The 25,568-nt window shown below is 39.8% G+C and overlaps 1 protein-coding gene across 1 annotated transcript; it reads left to right on the top strand.

Annotated features, from left to right (window-relative positions):
• The first annotated feature begins 649 nt into the window (after positions 1-649).
• On the top strand, positions 650-22,131 carry OLFML1 (olfactomedin like 1). Its single transcript, XM_044681802.1, has 3 exons — positions 650-914; positions 2,732-3,017; positions 21,359-22,131. Exons 1-3 carry the CDS (start codon positions 795-797, stop codon positions 22,129-22,131), a joined length of 1,179 nt encoding a protein of 392 aa, XP_044537737.1. The 5' UTR covers positions 650-794.
• The last annotated feature ends 3,437 nt before the right edge of the window (positions 22,132-25,568 follow it).

Raw genomic sequence — 25,568 nt, 5'->3', positions numbered from 1 at the left:
GGGAATTTCTCAGATTTCTGGGTGGAACTTTGGGCTAATAAAAGTACACCAGCCCTTATAGAACAGGAAACTGTAACCACATGCATTTTCATTAGTCTTTCTGCGCCTTTAAACAGCGGGGGGAATCTGGACAGCTGGACAATGGGTGTGGTCTCCCAATAAAGATCTGTAAGCACTGTATTTTTCCTGGAGCCTGGGAAAGCAGAAGTTCATCTCAAGTCAATGATCCAACATTAGAGAGTATGAAGGGAAGTTTTTCAATGAACTAGAAACATAAAACTTAGGAGAAATTTCAGAAAGAAAATGAGTCCCCCATAATGGAGTTTTAAGTAGGACATTGGCAAATAGCAATTCTCTGCCCCCCATCCCTTCATTCAGGGCTCATGATAGTAAATCCCAAGTTTCTTTCAACACCACCTCCTCGATGGACTGTCCCATCCCCACGACCTCCCCAGGGAAGACTGATTGTGTAACATCCTATGGCAGTGAAAGCTCGGATGCCTGGAAATCCTCACATGACTGGCTTATGCAGGAACAGCTGGATTTGATCACTAGAAAACCCGCTGGTTGGAGCAAACAAGCATTCTTCAACTTAGTGTTTTCCAAAGGCTTGCCTGTGCTAATGAGATTTTGCCACAGTAACCAATTTCAATTGCTGTGCCCCCCGACAGATTCCAAATCTTGTGCTATACTGTCAAATTGGACCACAGTTACCCCAAGGTTTCTTGGGTGATCATTTTTTTTCCTCTTTGTTTCCCAGCTGCCCCAACTGCCCCCAGTGACCTGTTGGCATCATGACAGCTCAAGCCAGCTCCTTGTTAGTTCTCTGCCTTATGAGTTTTCTTCTCCAGCCACAAGATGCCCAAGACCCAGAAATGATTCAATACATCTACCGACGCTTTCAGATCTTAGAGGTAGGTATATTGCAATGGCCATAGAAATATGTTATCTCTCTGCAGCTTTCTCTAGTTTCACTTGTATTTTAAAAAGCAAATATATATATATATATATATATGCTGTACTTTTCTCCTACTCTTACTGTGATCATCTTCACAATGAAGCATGTTTCTGAAAAAGCAAGAACTATTATTTAAGAGTGTATATATGTATATGTGCAGGGAGAGAATGAGAGAAAGGAGGAAAGAAAAAGACAGATACAGAAGGTGTGTGGAGCTGTGGAGAGACAACCTTCAAGTTCTCCTTTTAACACAAACTATGTGACCTTAGACAAGTCATTTAACTTTCCAATGTCCCAATAACTTTCCAAGATTGCATGTTACAGGTGAGTTTCTGGTCTACCCTGAGGGTGGGAGTTTTTGTTCCACTGTATGTATTTATTATATTTGTTTATGGGTTTGGTTTTGGCCAGACCTTTGATTTCATTGGTATGGAGAATTTCAGCAAAAAATTCCTTCTAAATCTGAACTCAGACACTTCCTAGCTGTGTGACCCTGGGCAAGTCACTTAACCCCCATTGCCTAACCCTTACTGCTCTTCGGCCTAGAAACCAATACACAATGTTGATTCTAAGATGGAAGATAAGCACTTGAGAGAGACAGACAGAGAAACACAGAGACAGAGAAGTGGGTGGGGGGGAGAAAGGGAGAGAGAAAGAGAGAAAGAAAAAGACTCCTTCTAAGAGTTAAATGATTTGCAATTTAAAGTGTCAGAGAATTGCCTGGGACCCTGAGAACTTGGTGGCTCACAGAAGACCACATTACTACTCCTCCTCAAAGAGAGATTTGAGCCTTCATCTATCAACCATACTATGCTGCCTAAAACAATGTAGAGTTAAAATATATATATGCATTATTTTTAATCATGCATCACTCTCAGATTGGTAGTTTCTTCTGGTAATTTATTAGATCAGTACCAAAATTAACGAATAAAACTAAGGTAGAAACTAAATTTTGGAATTCTTCTGTCAAGTTTAACCTAATTTTTTAATGAGGTCATCTATAATTTATGCTAAAAGTAGTTAATTAAAAAGTGTATGATTCTGTTTTTAGTGCACTAGATTCTGATCAATTTTTGTTGTCAAAGCACATCTTACACCTAATGGTTATTTGCTATCATTTTCAGAAATGTTATGGAGTCCAAAGTAATATCACATTTTGTCTTTATAGTCCTGGTTTAGCTACCTTAAACAAGATAGCCAAATTGCTATGACCCCAGGGCCACAAAACTGAATTTTCAGAAGTGAGAGATCATTGCTGCTGCTTCTGTTACCATAACCTGCTCCTACTGGCTAGGCTACTCCATAAATATATAAATTGTAATCATGGACAATTGGCAATCTTACATTTGCCCTTCAAGTGATCCATCTTGATTACAGGTACCTAAATGCTTCCAAGTTTTCCTCAAAATAGAATTGCACAACTACCTACATATATGTCTATGATTTGCTATTCTCAGGTCTATAAAAAATTGTTTCAGAAAAGTGACCATAAAATAAAGAACGAGTAGAAAAAAAAATGTACTTTGACCATTTCCCCATAACTTGGAACCGTTATCTGGAAGGGAAGTTCAATAAAACTCAGCAAATAAAACTATTTCGTGCTGCATGTTTTTGCTATAGGAAGGAAGGAAGGAAGGAAGGAAGGAAGGAAGGAAGGAAGGAAGGAAAGAAGAGAAATGCATAAAATAATTCCATTTTACTTTTTTTTCCATTTGCTACTAACTATACATTAGGAAATAAAGTCTGAAATCAGTATTTGTTTTCTGACTTAAGCGAGGGCTGGAAAAATGTCGCCAAGATACGAGGGCATACATTCAAGAATTCCAGGACTTCTCGAAGAAGGTCTCTGCAGACATGGAGAGATGCCATCTTTATAAGACTGAATATAAGAATGAAGTGGATCACTTGGGGGGAAGAGTTGAAAGAGCCCAACGTGAGATTGACTACCTAGAATACATTAGGACATCTGAGACTTGTATTGAAGAGGATAAGACTATGATGGAAAAGCAGATTAAAAACTCTGAAGAAGAACAAAAAGTCAAGACTCTCCTCAACACAAGTAAGAAAGATTTACTTTTTCCAAACACTATACCCCAGGTAGTCACTCTGGAGTGGAGGATGGGCTGGCTGTCTGCACTTAAAGATAAAAAAGAATTTGCTAATCTTTTTTGTGTCATGGACCCCCTTTGGCAATCTGATGATGCCTATGAACTCTGCAGAATAACCTTTTAAAATACAAATATGTAAAATAAAATACATAATATTACAAAGGAAACCAGTTATGTTGAAATAGAGCTATTAAAAATTTAGCAGTTCATGTACTTCAAATTAAGAACCATTTGAGTTAGAGGGATAATTAAGACAGATCATCTAATTTTAAAGGATGCTAACAGCACCTGCAATCCTTTGGTGTGATGAGGTGAACTCTTCCCTTGTGCCACTAAGTCCCTCTTACTCCTAACATGTGTCCCAGAGTCTCTGTATCCCCACCAAGAGACAATGCCTGGCCAAATCCATTCCTTAACTGAATGTGCCTTTTTATGCTATTTGCCCTAAGTATAAACATTCCTTGGTATAGCTCTACCTAAAGTACTCAATGGGTAGAATAGCTCTGGTCTTTAAAAAGGGGGAAATATACACATAAAGGGACACATGCATAAACAGAGGAACATTAAATGGGTCATTCCCATGTGTACATACATTGGTCACTTCTAAGAGAACAACATTTCCACAGAAATGTAATTATCAAAAAGATCTCAAGCTAGCCCTACAGCAGCAGATGTTCCCTGGGCTGAATGAGCTCCAGGAAAGTGGGTCACACCTTCTGCCTGGATACAATTTCCAGAAAGGACTGGAGGATGATTTAATCTCCCAGAACAGGGAAGACAAGCAACTGTCTTAGCAGCAAGGAAAAGGCAGCTTTCAATGGAAAAGTCAGAAAATAAGGTCCTCAGGAGAACAGCAATAAACATTTCATGGCTTCTAATGAGAACTCAGTTTGTATTCTGTTTAGTCTATTTATGCAGCTTTGAGCATAGTTAAACCAACCAGAAAGGGCTAAGATTATAAACTAGGTCAGACACTTGAATTCTGTAACCCAATTTCACACTCAAGGCTAAGCGATTAATAATATTTTGAAATTTATACAATAAAAATAAGCCCTATTTCTGTGTGAAATGAGGAGATTGAATTGGATAACATCTAAGGTCCCTCCCATGTCTAAATCTATGATAATATGAGACTAACAGAATTAAATAGCTTCATTTGTTTATGTTAGCCTCCCATTGTGATATAAGAGAATTCAATACATACATTAGAACCCATTCATGGAACTGGAGTTATTTGCATATTAGTGACCCAAAGTATTAAGAAGCAAGAAGCATTAGCCCTACCCAGAATAGCTAATGAGCAGCTAGATGGCTCAGTCTATAGAGCTGGAAGTCAGGAAGACCAAATGTGATGTCAGGCACTAGTTGTGTGACCTTGAATAAGTCACTTAATCTCTATCTTTATAAAGAAAACCAGGAAAATATGGCCCAAAAGGAGGATCAAAAAGAGACAGATGATGATTGAACAACACCCACAAAAGTAGCTAACATCAATTTTTATTCATTTTTTACATCTTTTTTTAAAATTTTGAGTTCTGAATTCTCTTTCACCCCATTGAGTCAAGGAATAATACCATACGCCATTTTTAAAACAACTTTTCATTAAAAGTTGCTGATAGTCTTCAAAAGCAGAATTTTCCCCCTTCCCTTTTATGTAAATTAAAATTTTACTAAGCACCTACTTTGTTCAAGATCAGGAATACAAGACATGATACCTACTCTGAAGTTTGTTAGCACAATAGGAAAGGCAGTGCAACAGAACAAGAGGTAGGAAAGGAACAAGTATGGCCATTTACCCAGAGACTGTACCAGCACTTCCACAAACTTATAGGCTACTTACATCCAACCTATTCAAATTGCTTAGACATACAGCCATTTATAAATGTATTCTGAAACTAAAACAGAATAATGAACTGGTAGGAATAATGCGCTAATAATTATCTGTTATTCACAAAACTAATTCACAAAGTTTTTAATAATACATGTCAGATTACATAGTTTTTGTTTGGTTTTTAAATTTCTTCTGGAGAGTTCAGAATACATTAGTGGACCCTACAAGAGAAGTGGCCGTATGGAGGCCACCCCTTAAACAGAGATTCATCCAGAGGAAAAGTGCAGTGCCAAGACAGAGGTCCTCTAGGGTGATGCTCTGGTCCATAGCCAGTTCATGAAACACTAAAGCTTTCTCTGGCAATGTCAGGGATCCAGAACTTTCTTGATTATGAATTCTTTCTCCATTCTAATCCATAAAACCCAATTCTCAGGGGCCATGGTGTTAAATAAACCGTCTTTTCAGTAGGAAAGTTCCCACATGGGAGGATATCAGGAGTAGAATATAGCCAAACAACACTGAGAACTGAGTGACCAGGTCTAAGAATGAGAAAAAAAATCAGAGAGGAGGTTGTGTCAGAGATACAAGTAGAATCAAGACCAGAAATTCAAAATGAGGAGTGAGAGCGGAGCTCATTAGAAGTCAAGTTAAAGGTTTCAGTATACCCAAGTCAGATGATAGATTAGCCAACAAGCTAGGCAGAGTCCAGGTGTGTAATTTGTCACTTCCAAAGATCATATGCTATAAATAAATGAAAGTTTTTCACCCAACCTTGATCTAGCTAGCTTCTTTCTCCTAATTTAGTCCAAATCCTCCCATTATCTGATGTACTCTATATTTATTACTTCCAGGAAATTTACTTGACAGTGTCATTCTTCCCCCTAAGAAATCCTCCTGGACCAATGAGGTCTTAGGCTTGAAGGTTTAAACTAATTCTAGGATATGAAGCTGATAATCTGGCTCCCAGGGCTTGTACTCTGGTTCATATCTTTCCCACTTATCCAATTACTGTAGATAATTGATGCCTTTTTCAATTGATGCCTTAGTCAAGGATTTCAATCAATCCACAAGCATTTAAGCACCTACTTTGTCCCAGGCATTGTGTTAGGTGTTGGGGATACAAAGAAAAATTAGAACCATTCCTATCCTCAAAGAGCTTACATTTTCATGATGAAGGGGCAACACATTCCCAGGTCAGTAAATACAGGATGTATACAACCAAAATGCCCAGTAATCTGGAAGGACTAGAAAGAACAGGAAAAGTCTCTTGAAGGAAGTGACATCTGAGCTGAGCCTTGAAGGGATCTAGAAGTTCAAAGACATAGAGATAAAGAGGGAAAATACTTCAAGAATGGCAGTCTATGAAGGCATAAAAATTGGGATATAGAATATCATTGACAGAATAAATCAGCAGTTTGGCTAGAGCAGGGGTCAGCAACCTTTTTTTGACGTGAGAGCCATAAATACCACATTTTTTAAAAAGTAATTTCGTGAGAGCCGTACAGTGCTCACAGTGTGTGCTCCTGTAACAGCGCCTGAAAAAAAAAATGGACTTTATGGTTCCTGCAGAAAGAGCCATGTCTGGCCCTCAAAAGAACCAGATATGGCTCGAGAACCATATGTTGCTGACCCCTGGGCTAGAGTGTAGAGTCAATGAGGAATAAGATATAATCAGCCCAGAACCATAGACTGAAGCTAGATTTTGAAGGATTTCAAATGCAAAACAGAGGAGCTTGTATTTTCTCTGAAAAGGAATAAGGAACCAATGAAGCTCCCTGAGCCAGCTGGCACCATCATCAGACCAACATTCTAGGAGAATCATTTTGGCAGTTATGTGGGGAAAAAATTGGAGAAGGGGAAGCTAGATGGAAGGAGACCAATGAAGTTGCTACTGCAATGGTTTAGGTAAGAAGAGATGAAAACTTAAAACTAGCATAGTGATAACATGACAGGGGGAAAAAAAGATACAAAAAAAGTAGAAATGACAAGATTTGGCATCTAATTAGATGTAAATGGGAAGAAAGTATCAAACCTGTGATCTGAAAGAATGATGTCCTAAATATAAAGATGGAAATGAAAACTTAGAGCTTAATGGAACTTTAAGGACATCCAATCCAGTCCCCTATTATGTAAAGAAAGTAAAACTCAGAAAGTTGATAAGATGCCCCAAATCACAAACCCAGTGAATGGCAGAGTCAGGATTTGAATCCAGGTTCTCTGGATATAAAATCCTGAATTCTCTTCACTGAACCACATATATAGGCTTACTTTCCAAATATTGTCAATTCTATTCTATAAGGATGATATTAGAAATTAAGTCTTGTTACATTAGCTTAGACATAAGAAGTGAAGAAGCCAGCTTGAGAAAAGAATTGGAATTTGAAACAGATCTGAGACAGTGTTGGTTTCAAATGTTGACAGTGTATGTGGGAGGTATAACAGTTTTTCTGTGGCAGGTACTCTCTCTGGGTGGGGTAATTAGTCTCTGGGAGTGGCAGTGGGCTTCTCTCTTGGAGTGCTGGGGGCAGGTGACATCTTCTTTTCTCTTTCTCCTCACTGTCTGAGGTAGAAGGAAAGGAGGTAAAAACCTGAAGGAACTAAGTGATTTCCTTTTCCAACTTGAGAAACACTAGTGACTGTCTACTGCTATTTCACAAATTGTTTTTTCTCTGAGAAGACCAAAGAAAGATCTGGTCTTTGGTTTGGACTCTGAGTTTGCTAAGACTCAGAGTCCTAACTTGGTTCTTGCTGAGATTCAGCCAGCTGGCCTTTGTTATTTTATGACTTGGCGACAAAGTTAAGAATTATATACTTTTTATAAGGATAATAGTGTCAGTTTATTGTAGAATAGGAAAATTTGGGTTAGTCAGATCAAGAAGGATCAGTGTAGCCTGTGGAAACAGGAGAAGCTGTTCCTTGTGGAACCAGGGATTTTTATTTGGGTGGAGTTAGAGTCCTTTAGAGTTAGAAATCCTTTTATATCTTTATATTCTCAATAAATAGTTGTTGGGGTTTTTTTGTATAGAAGTCTCTTTAGAGTCCTTGCACTTGGCCCTGAAGAGAAGTTCACTTTTGAGCTTCACTTCACACGTATAAACTGAAGATACTTTGTAAGCACGGAAAACAGAGTATCAAATCAGTTTATATCCATAACCAATTAATTTACCCATTATTTTTACAGTTTTGGCAAGCCAGCTAGGAGTCGAACCTAGAATCTTCTGATAACATATCTCCCATTCACTCCCTTCTCTCCACTCATATGGCCACTTCCCAGGTCCTCATCACCTCTTAACCATCCAATCACTAAATGAGGGTCCTTGCCCCCAAATTTCTCCCTTCTCCAAGATAGTTCCCAGACAATTGTCAAATTGATATTCCTAAAGGACAGATCTAAAATTTATTAACTGAAAGTGAGTATAGTCCTGCAGAACAACTCTCTGTTAGTACAGAGCCCTGTGGAATGTAGACTCTATGAACAAAGACAAGTGTAGCTTTCACTACGGGACTTTCAGAATTGATCCCTGAACAATGGAAAAGGGTCCTGTTGCTCCATCTATTGGATCAGCTTCTTTGAAAGTCTGTGTCCATATATTTTCTGTATTCAGCCAAAACTGTTCTCCTGTGACTTGGATTGACCCTTTTGGGGAATCTGTGGTCACTTGCAAGCTTCTTAAAGATGAGTCACAAACCTTATAAGTCAGCCTGAGGTGCCTTTACCTTCCTTGGGGTGGTGATGTCAAACTCAGAATGAAAGAGGCCATTAATCAGTATATAAGGATCCTTGCAGATTCCATATTGACTTAGAAAACCACTCATTTCTTTTTTTGTTAATGAAATAACATATTAAACTCATAGAAGTACCACATTTTTATCTGGTTCTTGTATTCTGGAGTATTGTAGCCTGCATGTAGCCCTTAGGCTACATATTTGGCAACTCTGTCTTAAAGAGTCCTCAACTGTGGACTTTCTAGTAAGAGAATGAGGGAAGGAAAGAGCTGAGGGTGAAACTCACAGTTGGAATGTAAGTATCCAGTGGGAAAGAACACACCAAATTATTACTTCAGAACCCCTACTCAAGGACAAAATAACAGATAGATTGTCCTGGTACAAAGACAGCAAAACCCTCTTATTCATTAGAACTATTTCTGTTTATGGTATTGGAATTTTTATTCTTATCCTTCTTGGATTGGGTTCCCCTGGAATCCCAGATATTCATCTTCAGAATGCTTTAAATTGTCTTCCTGAATTTCAGGGTCCATATCAAACTATGGAGTGTGTATCTATCTTTTATGTATCATGTCTCCCAGAGTTCCCATTGTTTCCACAACAGCAATCTCTCAGTTCCAATATCTTTCTATTGATCCAGATTGGTTCCATCTACCACTTTCTCCATCTTTTGAAGAATAAAATTATCATGGTCAATTTAAGGATTTTATCAGCTGCTTTGCTTTTAGTAAAGAGAGTGCCAGGAAATGTCAGGATATCTGAAGTCTTCCATTACTACTATTATATCTAAGGCAGGTTTGTGATCTGTTTATGAAACTCATCATACATTTTTCTCCCATTTGGCCAAACAGTCTCTAATTTACTTCACTATGATATCACTTCTATTTCTCTCTCCTTTGGTACTCCCCCCAACTTCTGTCAACCCTAATTCATTCATCTGGTTCCTCGATTTTCCCACATGAGTATGTCTTCTTAATAAAGATTATAATGCTGTGGCATCATCCCTTTTGTCTATTTTTGTCTATTCTTTAAGAATAATACATACCCAGTTATGCTAAAGGTCTCTGGTTGATCTTATACATTACCTATATTTTATGTATTTCTATAAAGACATTTGGCACCCTGGATTTAACTGCTGCCTCCCTTATTAACTCTTACACTTTTGTGGTTATTATATGATCATAGACAAGTCAATTAACTTCAATATGCCTCAATGTCTTTATTCCTCATTTTATAGACGAGGGTTCTAGAACCAAAAATTCTCAACTCATCGAGTTATGTGCTATGTGACTATATTTTATAGCTTGCATATTGATTTGCTTATATCAACTATCATCATCTTTATTATTGTAATTCATAGCCCATGGAGGCTCTAGTTCATATCTTGGAAGTTTATCAATTATACACTCTTTGGTTCATGTCTCTCTCCAAGGCTTTACCTGGAAACACTGAAATGGGCTCCTTCTAAGTTAGGCCTTAATATTAACTTTCCTCCTCCAAGTGAAAGTTACTAAGTCATTTGAACTTAAAAAAGCCTTTTAATAGGCCTAAAGAAGAACATATTAGATATAGGAAAAAGCATATTTCTAGGCAAGGTTAGACCCCCTAGCTCCCTCCCCAATAGTACATAGCACGATTCTGGGAAAAAAAAACTAAAAGCCATCAAAACATGCCCAATCCTGTTGCGAATCCCAAGACCAGCTTAAAGAGATCATCACCCTTGTCTTGGCACCAAGTCTTTCTGATAGCTTCAGGATGATCCCTTCTCAGATAGCAGCTCTCTATCCTGACTCAGACACTTCATTTGCCAACCTCTTTACCAGTGGTTCCCAAACTTTTTTGGCCTACCACCCCCTTTCCAAAAATATTACTTAGCACCCCCTGGAAATTATTTTTTTTAATTTTAATAGCAATTAATAGGAAAGATATATGTATTAATGTTTCTACCTTTTTCATAAAATATAGTAAAGAAAGGTGTAAATTAGAAACATTGAACTTTGAAATTATGAAACAATTTATTGAACTCAGAATAGAATGTAATACCAAAAAAGTTAAAACCTGTGGCCATCACCGCTTCCCTGGATTGTTGCAGCACCCACCAGGGGGCAGTGGCGCCCACTTTGGGAATCACTGCTCTATACTCTGCTCTGAAGTTCCTCTCTCTCTTGCCTCAGGCTCGTCTGACCCTGTCTTTTCGCTGTGCAGGAAGCATTTTCCTTCTGCTCTTTATCAAAAGCCCATCCATCTTTTCTTAGTGTGTGTGCCTCAGCGCATGGCACTATGGGAAAGCAAAACATTTTATGAAGGATTCTGTTCCTATAAATCTACTACCTAGCATTTTCTTGGACTTTTTTGCATTTGCCTGCACTACTATAAGTATCTACTTTAACAGAGCATGTGCTAAGTATTGAGGAAGATAAAAGTGATTAGCTAGTCCCTTTTCTTCTAGAGAAATCAAGTAGGTATAAAACTTTTTGTTCAGTCATTTTGGTTGTGTCCACCTCTTCTACTCCATTTGAGATTTTCTTGGCAAAGATATTAGAGTGGTTTGCCATTTTTTTCCAGTGTATTTTTACAGATGAGGAAACTGAGGCCAATAGGAATAGTGACTTACTCAGTGCCCCACAAGTAGGAAGTGTGTGAACTCAGGTCTTCCTGACTCCAGGCTTGGCACACTATCTAGGGGAGCAGAATAGAAACATGATGCCGGCAAGAGAAAAGGCTCCCATTGAAACTTTTTGAAGCAGGAGGCAGCTGGATAGTTCAGTGGATTGAGAGTCAGACATAGAAACTAAAGGTCCTGGGGTTCAAATCTGATCTCAGACAATTCCAAGCCGTATGACCCTGGGCAAGCCATTGAACCCCTATTTCCCAGCCCTTTACTACTCTTCTACCTTGGAATCAATACACAGTATTGATTTTAAGATGGAAAGTAAGGGTTTAAAAAAAGAAAGTTTCTAAAGTTATCAATGGAAGGAAAAGAAAAAGAAAGCCTAAAAATAGGTCCTAGAAAACATATTTCTAATTTTCACAGATAATAGCTAGAAGCAACTCTAGTTTGCATGAGGGCTTTGGCAAGAATCCTCTAAGTTTTTTCAAATGCAGGTGATATTAGGAAGAACAGTGAATTTGTTGTTGAAAGAATGTTGAGTAAAGGAACCAGGGTGAAGGTTGCTTCTAGTTATACCTTTTATAAAAAGTTGATTTTCACGAAAACAAGAAACATTATGGAAGATGAAAAAGACTCAGATACCCTAGCTTCACATAGAATTTTGATGAGTTTTCTAAATGGAAATTTAATGTGCCTTGGAAGGACACACAACTAGGCATGACAGGTGTTCAATGAAATCATCTAACCCCAAATCAGAGAGAGGACTGAGAAGGGCCCAAGAAGAATTCCACCCAAGAGATTTTAAATGCCTAAAGACTTCTCTAGTTAGTTGACTGGTTTTTAGTAGACTAGAGATTGAAAAGAACTGAAAATAATTCCTGGAGTTATCATGCTAAAGATAGACAAGCCCACAGGCTATACACTAGCTGCCCAAAACCAGCAGGGAGTTATAGAGTGAAGCAGCAACAGCAGAGATACCTAGGGCAGGACCAGCAGTGGAAATATCCATGGGGAAGGGCATTACAGAGATAATAGACCAGCAAAAAAAAAAAAAAACCCTCCAGCTCAGAGGAAGAAGTAGTTCACTCAATGACATCACCATAAGATATTGCTGTTTCTATAGCATCAAAGGTCTTAGTTACCCCAGATATGTGTGTGTTGGCACACGCGTTCCCTACCATGTATGTTTCCCAAATGTATCCCCTCTTCCACTTATGTTACTTTATTAAATATCTTTTGCTTTGAATTCATTGTTCCTGGTTAGATAATAAAAGAAACACATCAGTAGAAGCTTGTGAGCTATGCCTTCAAGTAAATATTAATCCATACTTATAGCAAGCCTCAAAAGTGGGATAGAATGGGGCTCCTGTGTACAGAAAACCTTGGGTACCACAGAAGCAAAATGTATTATTGTATGGGAGAAAAGGCAAAGAACGCCCCTTCCCCACCTCAAACCCCTCCAAAAATGGGAAACTCCAATACGGACTTGAGAGTGAGGAAAAGAGATGCTGAAATAGTGAAGAAGAGCAATAATAGAAGGCTTTTGCAGCCTGATCAGCAGGGAAAGGTGGGAAGAAAGGAGGTGGGGAGTGGAAATAGTCTAGATGTTAGATTTCAACATAAAATCTTCTCACAGATGAGAGCTGAGGCCAGCATCTGTTGGCCTTGGGCTTTAGCAGGAATCTACTAATTATATATCTTTCACAGATGAGAAAGCCAGCAAGTTACATCTTATTATGAGAAAAAGCAAGAACTGTTCCAGAAATAATAATAAAAAAAAAGAGGCAGAGAGGCATTGTTTTCTTTTTGTCTCTGTTTTTCCAGTGCTAAGCCAGAGTTTTACACAGAGTAGGCACTTAATAAAAGTTAGTGGGATTGAGAACACAGAGAGAGAAGGTGATTTGTTCAAGGTTACACAGCTGGTATGTGACTTGAACCTAAGCCAAAGTGGTATTTGAGCAAGGCCTTGAAGGATATCTTCAAGGAAGGCCTGGATGACTTTGTCAGATATGTTCTTGGAGTTCTTACTTGAGTAGAGTGGTAGCATGCAAGAGGATCACAGAGATCCTGCACCAGATACAGGATGGCTTAGGTTCAAGTCACATACCAGCTGTGTAACCTTGAACAAATCACCTTCTCTCTCTGTGTTCTAGGCAGTAAATGGAACTCTGGGCCTGGGTCAGAAAGACCCAAATTCAAATCCAACCTCAGACACTTACTATAGTTGCATGATGCTGGGTGAATCCCTTAACCTCTTCCTGCCTCAGTATCCTCCTTTGTAAAAAGGGAATAATAATCACACCCATCACCCCGGGTTGTTCAATTGGAATAATCATTGCAAAGTACTTAGCACAGTGCCCGGGACTTCATAAGCTCTATATAAATGTTAGCTAGATAACATTTTTAAGGCATTTGGCAAACCTTAAAGTGTTATATAAGCAGGTGCCAATCCTCTTTAGTGAAGGGAATTTCCTGTACCTGCTAAGCCACTGGTCTTATCCCTACCTTGTTCAGGTACGTTACTTAGAAGACTTCTGAAGTCCCTTCTAAGTCTGAGATTCTGTGAACCTTATTATAAAGGAATATAGACACAAATATAGATGTTATCTCTAGAAATAAACAATTATAGAGACAAAAACTTCTTTTAGAAGCAGGTAGAGACTGAAGATCTATTGAGGCACGAGGAGAATGTAAGATGCCTGAAGTCTGATCAGTGCAGAGAGCAGAAAGCCACGAAGGGAGGCTAGAAGTAGGATTTGTTTGACACAAAAAAAAAATCTCCTCCTAAGCAACAGCTGAGGGTGCTTCTGTTTATATCACACTTTTAGAAGGAGCCAATTATAGCTCAAATTTCAGCTGAGCAAGTAACATTCATTCAACAAGCATTTTTTAAAAAATCAACTGTTATGTGTAAGGCATTGTGAGAGGTGCTTGGTATGCAAAGAAAATCAAAAAATAGCCTCAGCCCTTAAAGGACTTACATTCTATTGAGGCAGATGGCAGGAGGAAATAGAACACTTACACGGATCTATATCTAAAGCAATGTATCGATCTCAATAAAAGAAATGGCCAGGAAAGGCAATGTGCCCTAATGGGTAGAAGGCTGGTCTTGGCTTAGAAAGATTTGCATTCAAGCCAGGAAATCACAGTTTATGATAGTTGTAAGAGATTTCAGTGACCATGTAGTCTAATGATACATGAAAACCATTCCCATTCTAACAGACTCTGCATATAAAGTCCCACTTCTGATAGATACTGCCTTGTCTGATCCTGGGCAAATCATTCAACCTTTTAGTGCCCCCAAACAACTCCCTTAAACCAGATGCTTCTTTTGTTGTTTTTGTTTGCATTTTTTTAAGTTTATTTATTTAATTAATTGATTTAGAACATTTTTCCATGGTTATATGATTCATGTTCTTTCCCTCCTCTCCTCCCACCCCCCTCTAATAGCCAATAAGCAATTCCACTGGGTTTTACATGTGTCATTGATCATGACCTATTTCCATATTATTGATATTTGCACTAGGGTGATCATTTAGGATCTACATCCCCAATCATATCCCCATCAACCCATGTGCTCAAGCAGTTGTTTTTCTGCTGTGTTTCTACTCCCACAGTTTTTTCTTTGGATGTGGATAACTTTCTTTCTCATGAGTCCCTCGGAATTGTCCTGGATCATTGCATTGCTGCTAGTAGAGAAGTCCATCACATTCCATTGTACCACAGTGTTTCAGTCTCTGTGTACAATGTTCTCCTGGTTCTGCTCCTTTCAGTCTGCAGTAATTCCTGGAGGTCGTTCCAGTACATGTGGAATTCCTCCATAAACTAGAGGTTTCACAGAAAAGGAGTTTCTTCATCTGATCATTCTTTATACCAATGAAATCACAAATATGGCTTAAAAAAAAGAACCCCCAAAATAATACTAGTAAACCTTTATGCCAAAGAGATCAAGAAAGAAAAAAGGACCCATGTGTACAAAAAAAATACATATAGCAGCTCTTTTTTTCCCCAAGAACTGGAAACTAAGAAGGTATCTATCCATTGGGTGATAGCTAAACAAATATGTAAGTGATGGTGTTAGATGGCTCAGTAGATTGGATGCAGTTAGATAGCCCAGTAGATTGAGTCAACCCTAGAGACAAGAGGTCCTGGGTTCTAATCTGACCTCAGATACTTCCTAGCTGTGTGACCCTGGGCAAGTTATTTAACTCCCATTGTCTAGTCCTTGCCACTCTTTTGCCTTGGAACCAATGCATAGTATTGATTCTTAGACATAAGGTAAGAATTTTAAAAAAGAAAAAAGAAAAGAAAGTGATGGAATACTATGATTCTGTATGAAATGATGAAATGGAGGGTTTCCAAGAGAAACCTGAGATTTGAATGAAATGATGCAGAACAAAGTGAACAGAACCAGGAGCGTGATTTCTATAGTAACACTTTTTAAAAATGAATAACTCAAGACTTAAGAACTTTTATCAACAAAATGGCTGCCCAGGATCCCATAAGATCAATGATAATGCCAACCCACCTCCTTATAGAAGTGGGATCAATATGTAAAATAAAATATATTTTTGGACATGGTCCATTTGGCAATCTATTTTGCTTGACTATGTAGATTTTCTATAAAAGTTTTTCTTTTCTTGTATCCCAGTGTGGGGGGAGGGACAGAGAATGATGGAAGGAAACAGAATATTTATTAAATGTTTAAAAATAAAACATAATTTTTTAAAGAAAAAAGAAAAGGTCTGAAAGCCCACTTTAAATCATTCCTTACTTGAGAGCTCTGAGAGCAGAAGGAAGGCATGGTAGATACAAATTTGCATCAACAAATGCCAGCATAGTAAGTCAAAAAAGACAACCACAGAAGCAAAAGAGGAAAGAAGTTCTAAATTTCATTGACAATAGAGGACAAGGGAAAGGGGAGTCACACAGTTAATCAGTGCAGAATTAAGATTTGCACCCAGATCCTCTGGTGCTCAGATACTCTTTTACCAAGAGGGAGAGGTATCCAGTCATGAGCAAAGTAGAATATATTTGTGCCCAATGACAGCTCTGAGTCTGAATGGGATGGAGGGAAGCCTTTCTTCTCTCCAAGTTAAGGAGGAATGACTACTGTTTTGATGAATGGAAGTGCTTCAAAGGGAAAAACAAAGAAAAAATCATCAGAAGAGGCAGTTAGGAAATTCAAAACTATGAAAGGTAGAGTAGATGTGTCAGGAGGATAGATAAATAATGATTGATAGATGAGATAGACAGATTGAGTAAGTATATATTAATTGCTTACTATGTGTCAGGGATGGTGCTAAGCACTGAAAATACCAAAATATGAAGACAAGATAGTTCCTACTCAAAGGAACTCATATTCTAACATGGGAAAACATAGCATAAAGGTGAACTGTAAAAGGGGGAATTGGAAGAAGGGGACCCAGAGGCGGGGAAGCATCTAGTGTGGAGCTGGAGTAGGCTGGAAGGTGAACAAGAAGCGAGAAGTAAGAACAGGACAATAAGGACGATACAGAGAAATCTGGAGTGAGGTCAGAGGTTTAAGGATCTTCTATAGAATGGGGCACTGGACCATCTGCAGAAGAAGAAACAATAATGGAGATTTACAGGCATCACTAAGAGAAAGATGGTCCTAGTGCTGGGCAAAGACAATAGAGAAAAGTATTACTAGTCTGGGATTCTACTGAAGGGATGGTTGACTTGACAAAGACATCAGGAAGGTGTATTGTACCCCAAAGCTAGTGTCAGGGCCATGCTGGAAACTCTCATGAGACTTGCCCAGATCGATAACCACTAGTCACTTCTTTTTTTTTTTTTAAACCCTTACCTTCCATCTTGGAGTTAATACTGTGTATTGGCTCCAAGGCAGAAGAGTGGTAAGAGTAGGCAATGAGGGTCAAGTGACTTGCCCAGGGTCACACAGCTGGGAAGTGTCTGAGGCCAGATTTGAACCTAGAACCTCCCGTCTTTAGGCCTGGCTCTCAATCCACTGAGCTACCCAGCTGCCCCCAACTAGTCCCTTCTTAGACTGATACATGTGAGAATAAAAGGTAATAATGACAGAGAGAACCTAAAATGTTTCCATTAATAAGAATTAGCAAGTCCTGAGCAAATAAACCAAAGTTGGTTGTGAGAACAGGAGATATTTTCACTCCTGCTATTTACTGAAAATAGGGGATATAGAAGAGAAATAGCTCTGGACAGTGAACAGCTCTTTTGTTCTTTAATGGCATCTGGAAATAAGATTTGGATTTCTAGATTATAAGTAATTTATTAAGCACTTTGTCAGGAATTGTGATAAGCACTACAGATGCAAAGAAAGATAAGATCACAATTCACGCCCTCCCAAAGCTTACATTCTAATGAAGGAAACTATACAAACAAGTAGGTAAAGATATATGAAGATATAGATGACAAAATGGAAGTAATCTCAGATGAGGACTGGAAAAGGCTTCTTGCAGAAGGCAAAATATTAGCTAGGACTTAAAGGAAGCTATGAAGGGGGCAGTCAGATGGCTCAGTGGATAGAGAGCCAAGCCTAGAGACAGCGGGGGCCTAGGTTCAAATTTGGCCTTAGACATCTCCTAGATGTGTGACTTTAAACAATTCACTTAATTCCAATTGCCTAGTCCAGGGTTGCCTTTTCCCAGTTCAAGTGCCCAGAGGGCCAATTCTAGCTGTCTGTGACCACCCCCCAGATCACCAGAGAGAGCTGAGGGAGAAAGTCCTTGCTTTGGGTGGGGAATGCAAAAACTGTGCTCAGGTGCTGGGAAGAGGGGGAACAGAGGAGCTCCCGTGTGCCAGCTCTGCACATGTGCCATTGCTTCACCAACACAGATCCAGCCCTTAACACTCTTCTGCTTTGGAAGAGATATGGAGCATTCATTCTAAGTCAGAAGGTAAAGAAGGGAGGAGAGAGAGAGAGAGACAGACAGACAGACAGACAGACAGACAGACAGACAGACAGACAGAGAGAAGTAGAGAGAAAGGGAGAGGGAGAGGGAGAGGGAAAGAGAAAGAGGGGGAGAGGAAGAAAAGGGGAGAGAGAGGGAAAGCGAAAGAAGGGGAGAGGAAGAGAGGGGAAAGGGGGAGAGGAAGAGGGAGAAGAAGAGGGAAAAAGAAAGAGGGGGAAAGGAAGAGGGACAGGGAGAGGGAGAGGGAGAGGGAGAGGGAGAGAGAAGCTATGGAGGGTAAGCAATGGAAATAAGAAGGGAAAGCATTACAGCTATGGGATAAAGGAATTGTTTGGCTCTTCGCCCAGGATGGAGAGCACCTATAAAGAGTCATTTAAAAATATGTTTACCTGGAGAGGTATTTACACTAAAGTGCATAGAGAGAGAAAATTGCCCTCATAGATCTTCTGAGTCAGAGTATAGTGGATAGAACATAGGAAGAAAATTATTATTAGAGAAGACTAGTAATTCACAGGAGACAGTGTCCAAGAAAAGCATCATAATAAAGCCCTGTGGCCTCAGGCATCTATACATAACAGCACATGGTATTCAATGGTAACCTAAAGATCTTAATAAATGGAGATAAATTAAACTTCATAGGTATGACCAAGTGTTAATGGTATTTGACTCATGACAGGAATATGGTTATTATTTTTATATTAAAACCACTTACATGGGGGCAGCTGGGTAGCTCAGTGGATTGAGAGCCAGGCCTAGAGACAGGAGGTCCTAGGTTCAAATCTGGCCTCAGACACTTCCCAGCTGTGTGACCCTGGGCAAGTCACTTAACCCCCATTGTCTAGCCCTTACCACTCTTCTGCCTTGGAGCCAATACACGGTATTAACTCCAAGATGGAAGGTAAGGGTTTAAAAAAAAAACCACTTACATAGTAGTTTATTTGCAAAATATATTAATATAATTTGATCTTCCAAACAACACTGTGTAAAAGATGCTATTATATCCATTTTTGTATGGGAAAACTGAGGCCCAGAGAGTTGTGATTTACCAGCTAGCTAGTGTTTCAGGTAGGTTTCAGTCTGTTTTCCTGAATACTTTACAAGTTCAGCATTCTGTCCTCTATGCTATTACGGAAGGATATATGTTGTTCAGAAGAAGCAGAGTAGATAAAAAAAATAGTGCCATTTTTACCCCCATTTTACATTTGAGAAGACTGAGGCAAAGAGAAGTTAAGTGATTTGCTCATTGAATTCAGATCCTCCTGACTCCAGGCTTAGCACTCTATCCACTGTGCTACCCGTTTGCTATTCAGGGTTAATAAATGCTTCTTTACTGACTGATGGATTCTGCTTGACCCAAAAGGACAAAATTCAAGCAATGGGTAGAAGTTGAAGAAAGGCCAATTTAAGTTCCATTTAAAGAAAAACTCCCTAATAACTAGCCGGGCCTAATATATTGGCATTAGCATATTCCTAATAATTAGCATTGCCTAGGAATGGGGTGTTTCCTCAGGAGATGGTGTGTCTTCCATGGGAGAAGGGAAGACGATGGAAAGCGTCTTTGAGTGCTTGATGATGTCTTGATAGGAATGTTGTAGACCGTAATCCTGCTCACTGGATTCTATGACCTTTGAGGCCTGTGCCCTTATCTTCTAAAATGGAAACATGAAAAAATATTTTTAAAATAAATAAAAATTAAATATATATATATGGATATTATGCAATATGATTGGAAAAAAACTCAGTACTGTTACTGTCATCTTCAAAATTGCAAACATAGGTATATAGTTGCATTTAAATTTAGGAATGGTACACATAAAATTGAAACCTATGTCTGAGTTAATTTTATTTTTTTAAAAAATAAACAATCAAATGATTTTTTTAACCTTATCTTCTTAGTATTCGTTCTAAGACAGAAGAGACAAGGACTAGGCAATTTGTGTTAAGTGATTTGTCCAGGGTCACATAGCCAAGAAGTGTCTGAGGCCAAATTTGAACTCAGGACCTCCCAACAACTCCAGGTCTGGTACCCGATGCCCTGTACTAGCTGCCTCATGTGCTAGGCATCCTAAAGGGTCAAAGAATTATAAGAATAAGGAAATGATCCAATCAGCTGATAATAATAGCATAGCCTTTGTATGATTAAGGGTTATAAAGTGCTTTTCCTCCATTATCCAATTTGGTCCTCGTCGCAACTATGGGACATCGGTGCTACTATTATTCCCTCTTTACAGATGAAGAATCTCAAGCTCAGAAGGGTTAGCTGAGCAGACCAGGGTGATGCATTAAAAAGTATCTGGGGAGAACCAGGCCTAGAGGCAGGAGGTCCTGGGCTCAAATCTGACCTCAGACACTTCCCAGCTGTGTGACCCTGGGCAAGTCACTTGATCCCCATTGCCTACCCTTACCACTCTTCCACCTAGGAGCCAATACACAGAAGTTAAGGGTTTAAAAAAAAAGTATCTGGGACAGGATTTAACTCATCTTTTCCTCACTTCAGGACCTGTGCTCTATCCACTAGGCCACCCAGCTGCTGCTAGGAATATCATTCTTTCCTACACTAAGAATCTTGGAGATTCTCTCAAGGAAATTAAATAAGCCCCATATTTATTCTTTCCCTTCTGGAGGAACCTTTCATAGGTTTCTTTTATAAGTTATAGGGGATAAGAACTCTCTGTGCAGGTCAGCACATCTGAAACTTTCCATCTTAGAGAGTTTCCTAGATCACTGTGACTCAGTAACTTGGCCAGGGTCCTACATCCAGTATGTGTCAGAGGAACCTGAGTCTTTTTGGTTTCTGGGTCAGCTCTTTATCTACTATTCCACATATCCTTCCAATTTCTTTTTTTTAAACCCTTACCTTCTGCATTAGAATCAATACACATATTGGTTCCAAGGCAGGAGAGCGGTAAGGGCTAGTCAATGGGGGTTAAGTGACTTGTCCAGGGCCACACAGCTAGGAAGTGTCTGAAACCAGATTGGAACCCAGGACCTCCCATCTCTGAGCCTGGCTCTCAATCCACTGAGCCACCCAGATGCCCCCTTTCCAATTTCTTATACTAAATCCTTAGTGGGATGTATTTTAATCTTCCCATTCCTGGCATCAGCCCTGGAAGGGAAAAAAAATAAGCCTGCTTTGTTTCTGAGGATACAGGTGCCAAAGATGTACAAAATAACCCTTTCCATGATTTTCTCTTCCTTTCTGAACAGTCTGTGACAACATGTTGATAGGCATAAAGTCAATGAAGATTGCAAAGACAACCAGAGACACTCATGGTTCTTGGATGAAAGATGCCAGCAATAATTCTACCAAGATTTATTTCTTAAGTGGCTCCAGGAACAACACCGTATGGGAATTTGCCAACATGAAGGCATTCATGGAAGGCAAGCCCACCCCCCGGAAGTTTGTTCTGACCTTGTCCTGGCAGGGGACTGGACAAGTGATCTCTCGAGGCTTCTTGTTCTTCCACAAGCACGACACCCCCAATGAGATCATCAAGTACAACCTCCAGAAGAGGAGCGTGGAGGATCGGATGCTGCTCCCAGGGGCCCGCGGCACCCCCGTCTATCAGCACGCCCCGTGGACTCACGTGGACCTGGCCGTGGATGAGCATGGGCTCTGGGCCATTCACACAGAGTTAGACCACCTGATCATCACGAAAATAGACCCTGAAACAATGGCCGTGGAGCACAGTTGGATCTCATCCTGCAGTGGCAGAGATGCCGAGGCAGCCTTTCTCGTGTGTGGGGTCCTCTATGTGGTGTACAGTGGGAGCCGCCAAGGCTCCCACATCATCAATTGTGTCTATGATGCCCTGGGGAACATCAGCAAGCTGGACGTCCCTGCCTTGGTCTTCCCCAAGCGGCAGAGGATCCACTCTGTGATCCACTACAACCCCCAGGAGAAACTGCTCTATGCTTGGAATGACGGAAGCCAAATCGTCTACAAGCTCCAGACCCAAAGAAAACAGGCAGGACCATAAGAAAAGTGGCCGGGGAAGCCAGGTTTGCTTCTGAGTCATTGTCTAGAGGAAATTTTTAAATGATGCTCTGGGCTACAGGGCTCTGAATAAGAAAGCAGTAAACACATATATCTTCCCTCTAAAATTATTTAGACATAAATCTAGAAGGAAGGCTGCATATATAAACCATCTTTTTTTCCCCCCTTAATCGAACTTATTATTTCATTGGAACTCCCAAAAGGAAACCCTCTGTGCCAATGTAGATGCCAACTAACTCCAGAATTGGGTCACAAGATGAAGTGAGTAGGGTTCACTCAATTCCCATCATTTATCACTTCACTCAACTCACTCAGAGTCTGTGTATTTATACACACACACACACACACACACACACACATCCCTTTGCTTCTGTCTTTGACTTCCTTAGAGATATACATGCAGTAATGGGATCCCTGAGTCAAAGAATAGGAACAGTTGAATCACCTTTTTTATATAAATGATGTTGAAATACTCCTTTCACCGCTCTACCAATAATATATCAGTACACCTACGTTTTTCATAGCCCCTCCAATACGAGGGATCCCCATCTATCAATTTGTCTGGTGTGCTATAAAATCTCAAGATTGTGTGTTCATCTGCATTTCTCTTACTGTGAGTAGTTTGGAACATGTTTTGATTTCATTGTTTAAAATTTCCAATTCTATAGGAAACGGCTTGACTGTGTATCTAATAAGGAACTACCATAATATTCTGCTTGTACTTCTCTCATATTCCTTATTACACTCTACCGCGCACTTTAGTTATTTGTATTCATGAGCTCCTTGAGGGCAGAAACTATGTTTTCAGCACAATTCAATAAATTTCTATAAAGCATCTTGAGGTTTTTTTTCCCATTTCTAGATCTAAAAGATCAGAGACCTAGGGCCACGGTCCTCGGCTCTAACAACTGATTTACTGGTAATATACAAAATACTCGTAGGATGCACATTAAAAAACGAAAACAAGGATCCACGTGCTATTCAATTTCACCAATTTCCTCCTCCTTCCATTCCAATTTCTGGTCTATGAGATGTAAAGAGGTCTACTTGGTAGTTCTAGGAAAGCCCATCCAGTCCCAACCTACAAGCTATGTCTTGGTAGCACTGCCTTACACTCAAAAGGGCAGAGGGACCAAGAGCCTTTTTTAAATGCTTCTTGGAGGGGGCAGATGGGTAGCTCAGTAGAATGAGAGTCAGACCTAGAGAGAGGAGGTCCTGGGTTCAAATCTGGCCTCAGACACTTCCTAGCTGAGTGACCCTAGCCAAGTCACTTAACCCCCATTGCCTAGCCCTTACCACTCTTCTACCTTGGAACCAGTACACAGTGTTGATTCTAAGATGGAAGGTAAGGGATTAAAATAAATAAATAAATGCTTCTTGGATGAGCGGAATCCAAGCTTGAATATTTCAATCATGTGTAAACTAAATAGGGATACATACAAAAGTTGGTCAAATTTCTCTGGGTATTAGGAATTGCTCCCAAAGATTCCAGCTGTTTCCAGCCCTCTGTCTCACTCCTTTTCTGGCTTTACTGCTGACTCTCCAGATTCTCCAGACTCTTCCCAAGAAGCCTTCTTGACCTACTAGATGACTGTCTTCTCCTCCTCCTCCAGTTGGCAAGTTCCCTCTTGAAACCTCCATTTGAGGAAGTGCCTGAACCAGCTATATTCACTCCTCTTTTGCCTCCTGTCCTGACTCTCCAGACTGACCCACCTTTCCCCCTCGTGGGTACCTCTCCCTCCTTTTGGCCCCCTATTATGTGCGGTCTTCCTCATTGGAATAGAAGTCCTTTAGGGCAGAGAAGGTCTTTTTGCCTGAATTTGTATCCACGGTGCCTTTTACTTTCACTTAATAAATGTACTCTCTATCAATCTATCTCTCTCTCCTCTTTTGATGAAAGAAAGTAGATTGCCCAGTATTAGGCCTGCTGTTTATATAACATTGTGCAAGGTATCAGGGAAGAAAGAGCTTATCTTTGCATCTCCGTCGGTGTCCACGGGCCCCATACACAACAGATGCTCATTAAATACCTGCTGAATGAATGAATCCCTTTTCCGAAGAAGCTGAGAGATCCCACTTTGCTTGAAAATGCACAGCTTTTCCTCCCACTGCCTGAATTGAGTTAAACAATAAATCTGTTTGTGTAAGCAACATATGCATCCATTTTACTTCGGAAAGCCTTTCCATCAACCCGCTCATGTATCTGGATCCTATTCCTTTTTCCTATACCTGAGGCTCCCTGCCTTTACTCCAAATACCACCCACTTCTTCCAGAAGCCAAAATGGCATAGGAATAAGTCTTGTGAACTTGGAGTCAGACGAACTTTGGACCTTTAACCTAGGTCCATTCTTAGTTCATTTCTGTCTTCCTAAGCTAGAGTCTTCTCATCTCTGTAGTGTAAGAAATAAAATGGGTATAAAGGGATAGATTTTAAAATATCATGGTTTTAAAGGGTTTTTTGATAGCCATTTAGGAAAATAAAGCCACGTGCCTGTTTAAAGGGACCCACCATTTACCTGCTCCTCCCATCCTGGCTCCTGCTCCACAGCCCAGAAAAAAAGGAAGTACCAACCCCATCCTCAGTCTTTATACTTTTCTCTACGTTATTACTCTTCCTGCCTACGTGATTGCAAGCAAGGAATCATGGGAAATAGAGTTTGAAGTCCCCTAAACTTCTACAGGAAGTTTAGATCAGGGACCTCAAAATTAGTTCAAGGACCCCCAAATTTCCAAAATCACAGTAAACAGGGGCTCAAATCCTAAAAAAAGGTCTGAGGGATTTCTATGGATATATAATAAAGATACAAATGAAAAAGTAAGAGGTGCAGGGGAATTTTTTTTAAAACCTTACTTTCTGACTTTGTAACAACTCTAAGACAAAAGGCCAACGGCTAGACAAAAAAGGGTTAAGTGACTTGACCAGGGTCACACAGTTAAGAGGTATCAGAGGTCAGATTTGAACTCAGATGTATCCTCCTCTCACCCCTCACTCCAAGCTTGGTATTCTATCTACTGTACCACCAGAGCAATTGCCCCCCAAGGTAATTCTTGAAGCAAATCCACCTATAGGGTCCTAGTCTTGCCCTCCCTCCATTCATTTGAAAAGAAAACCAAAAAGGCTCTTGGGGTTGAGAGAAAGCTAGGGAGTCTCAGACCCAAAGATCCCTTGGCAATTTGTTGGAAGGAAAGCCTCTAAGCTGATGCTTCCTGGGCACAATTTGGCAATCAGACATTAAACTGGAGTTGCAAGTCGTTTCTCATCCCATGTCAGAGTTCATTTTCTAACAGAGTCAATGCCCTAGCCTAGATAAACAGAAATGAAAGGTTAAGAGCCAGGAGAGGAGAGAATTAAAACCTCTGGGCTCTATTTAGCTAGAGGCTATTCTATGTTGCAAAGAGCTTGACTTCTGTCTTAATGA

The sequence above is a fragment of the Gracilinanus agilis genome, chromosome 6 (assembly GCF_016433145.1).
Source record: "Gracilinanus agilis isolate LMUSP501 chromosome 6, AgileGrace, whole genome shotgun sequence".
Lineage (NCBI taxonomy): Eukaryota > Metazoa > Chordata > Mammalia > Didelphimorphia > Didelphidae > Gracilinanus > Gracilinanus agilis.
Note: the sequence above shows the minus strand (reverse complement) of the source record. Positions and strands in the feature narration are given on the sequence as shown.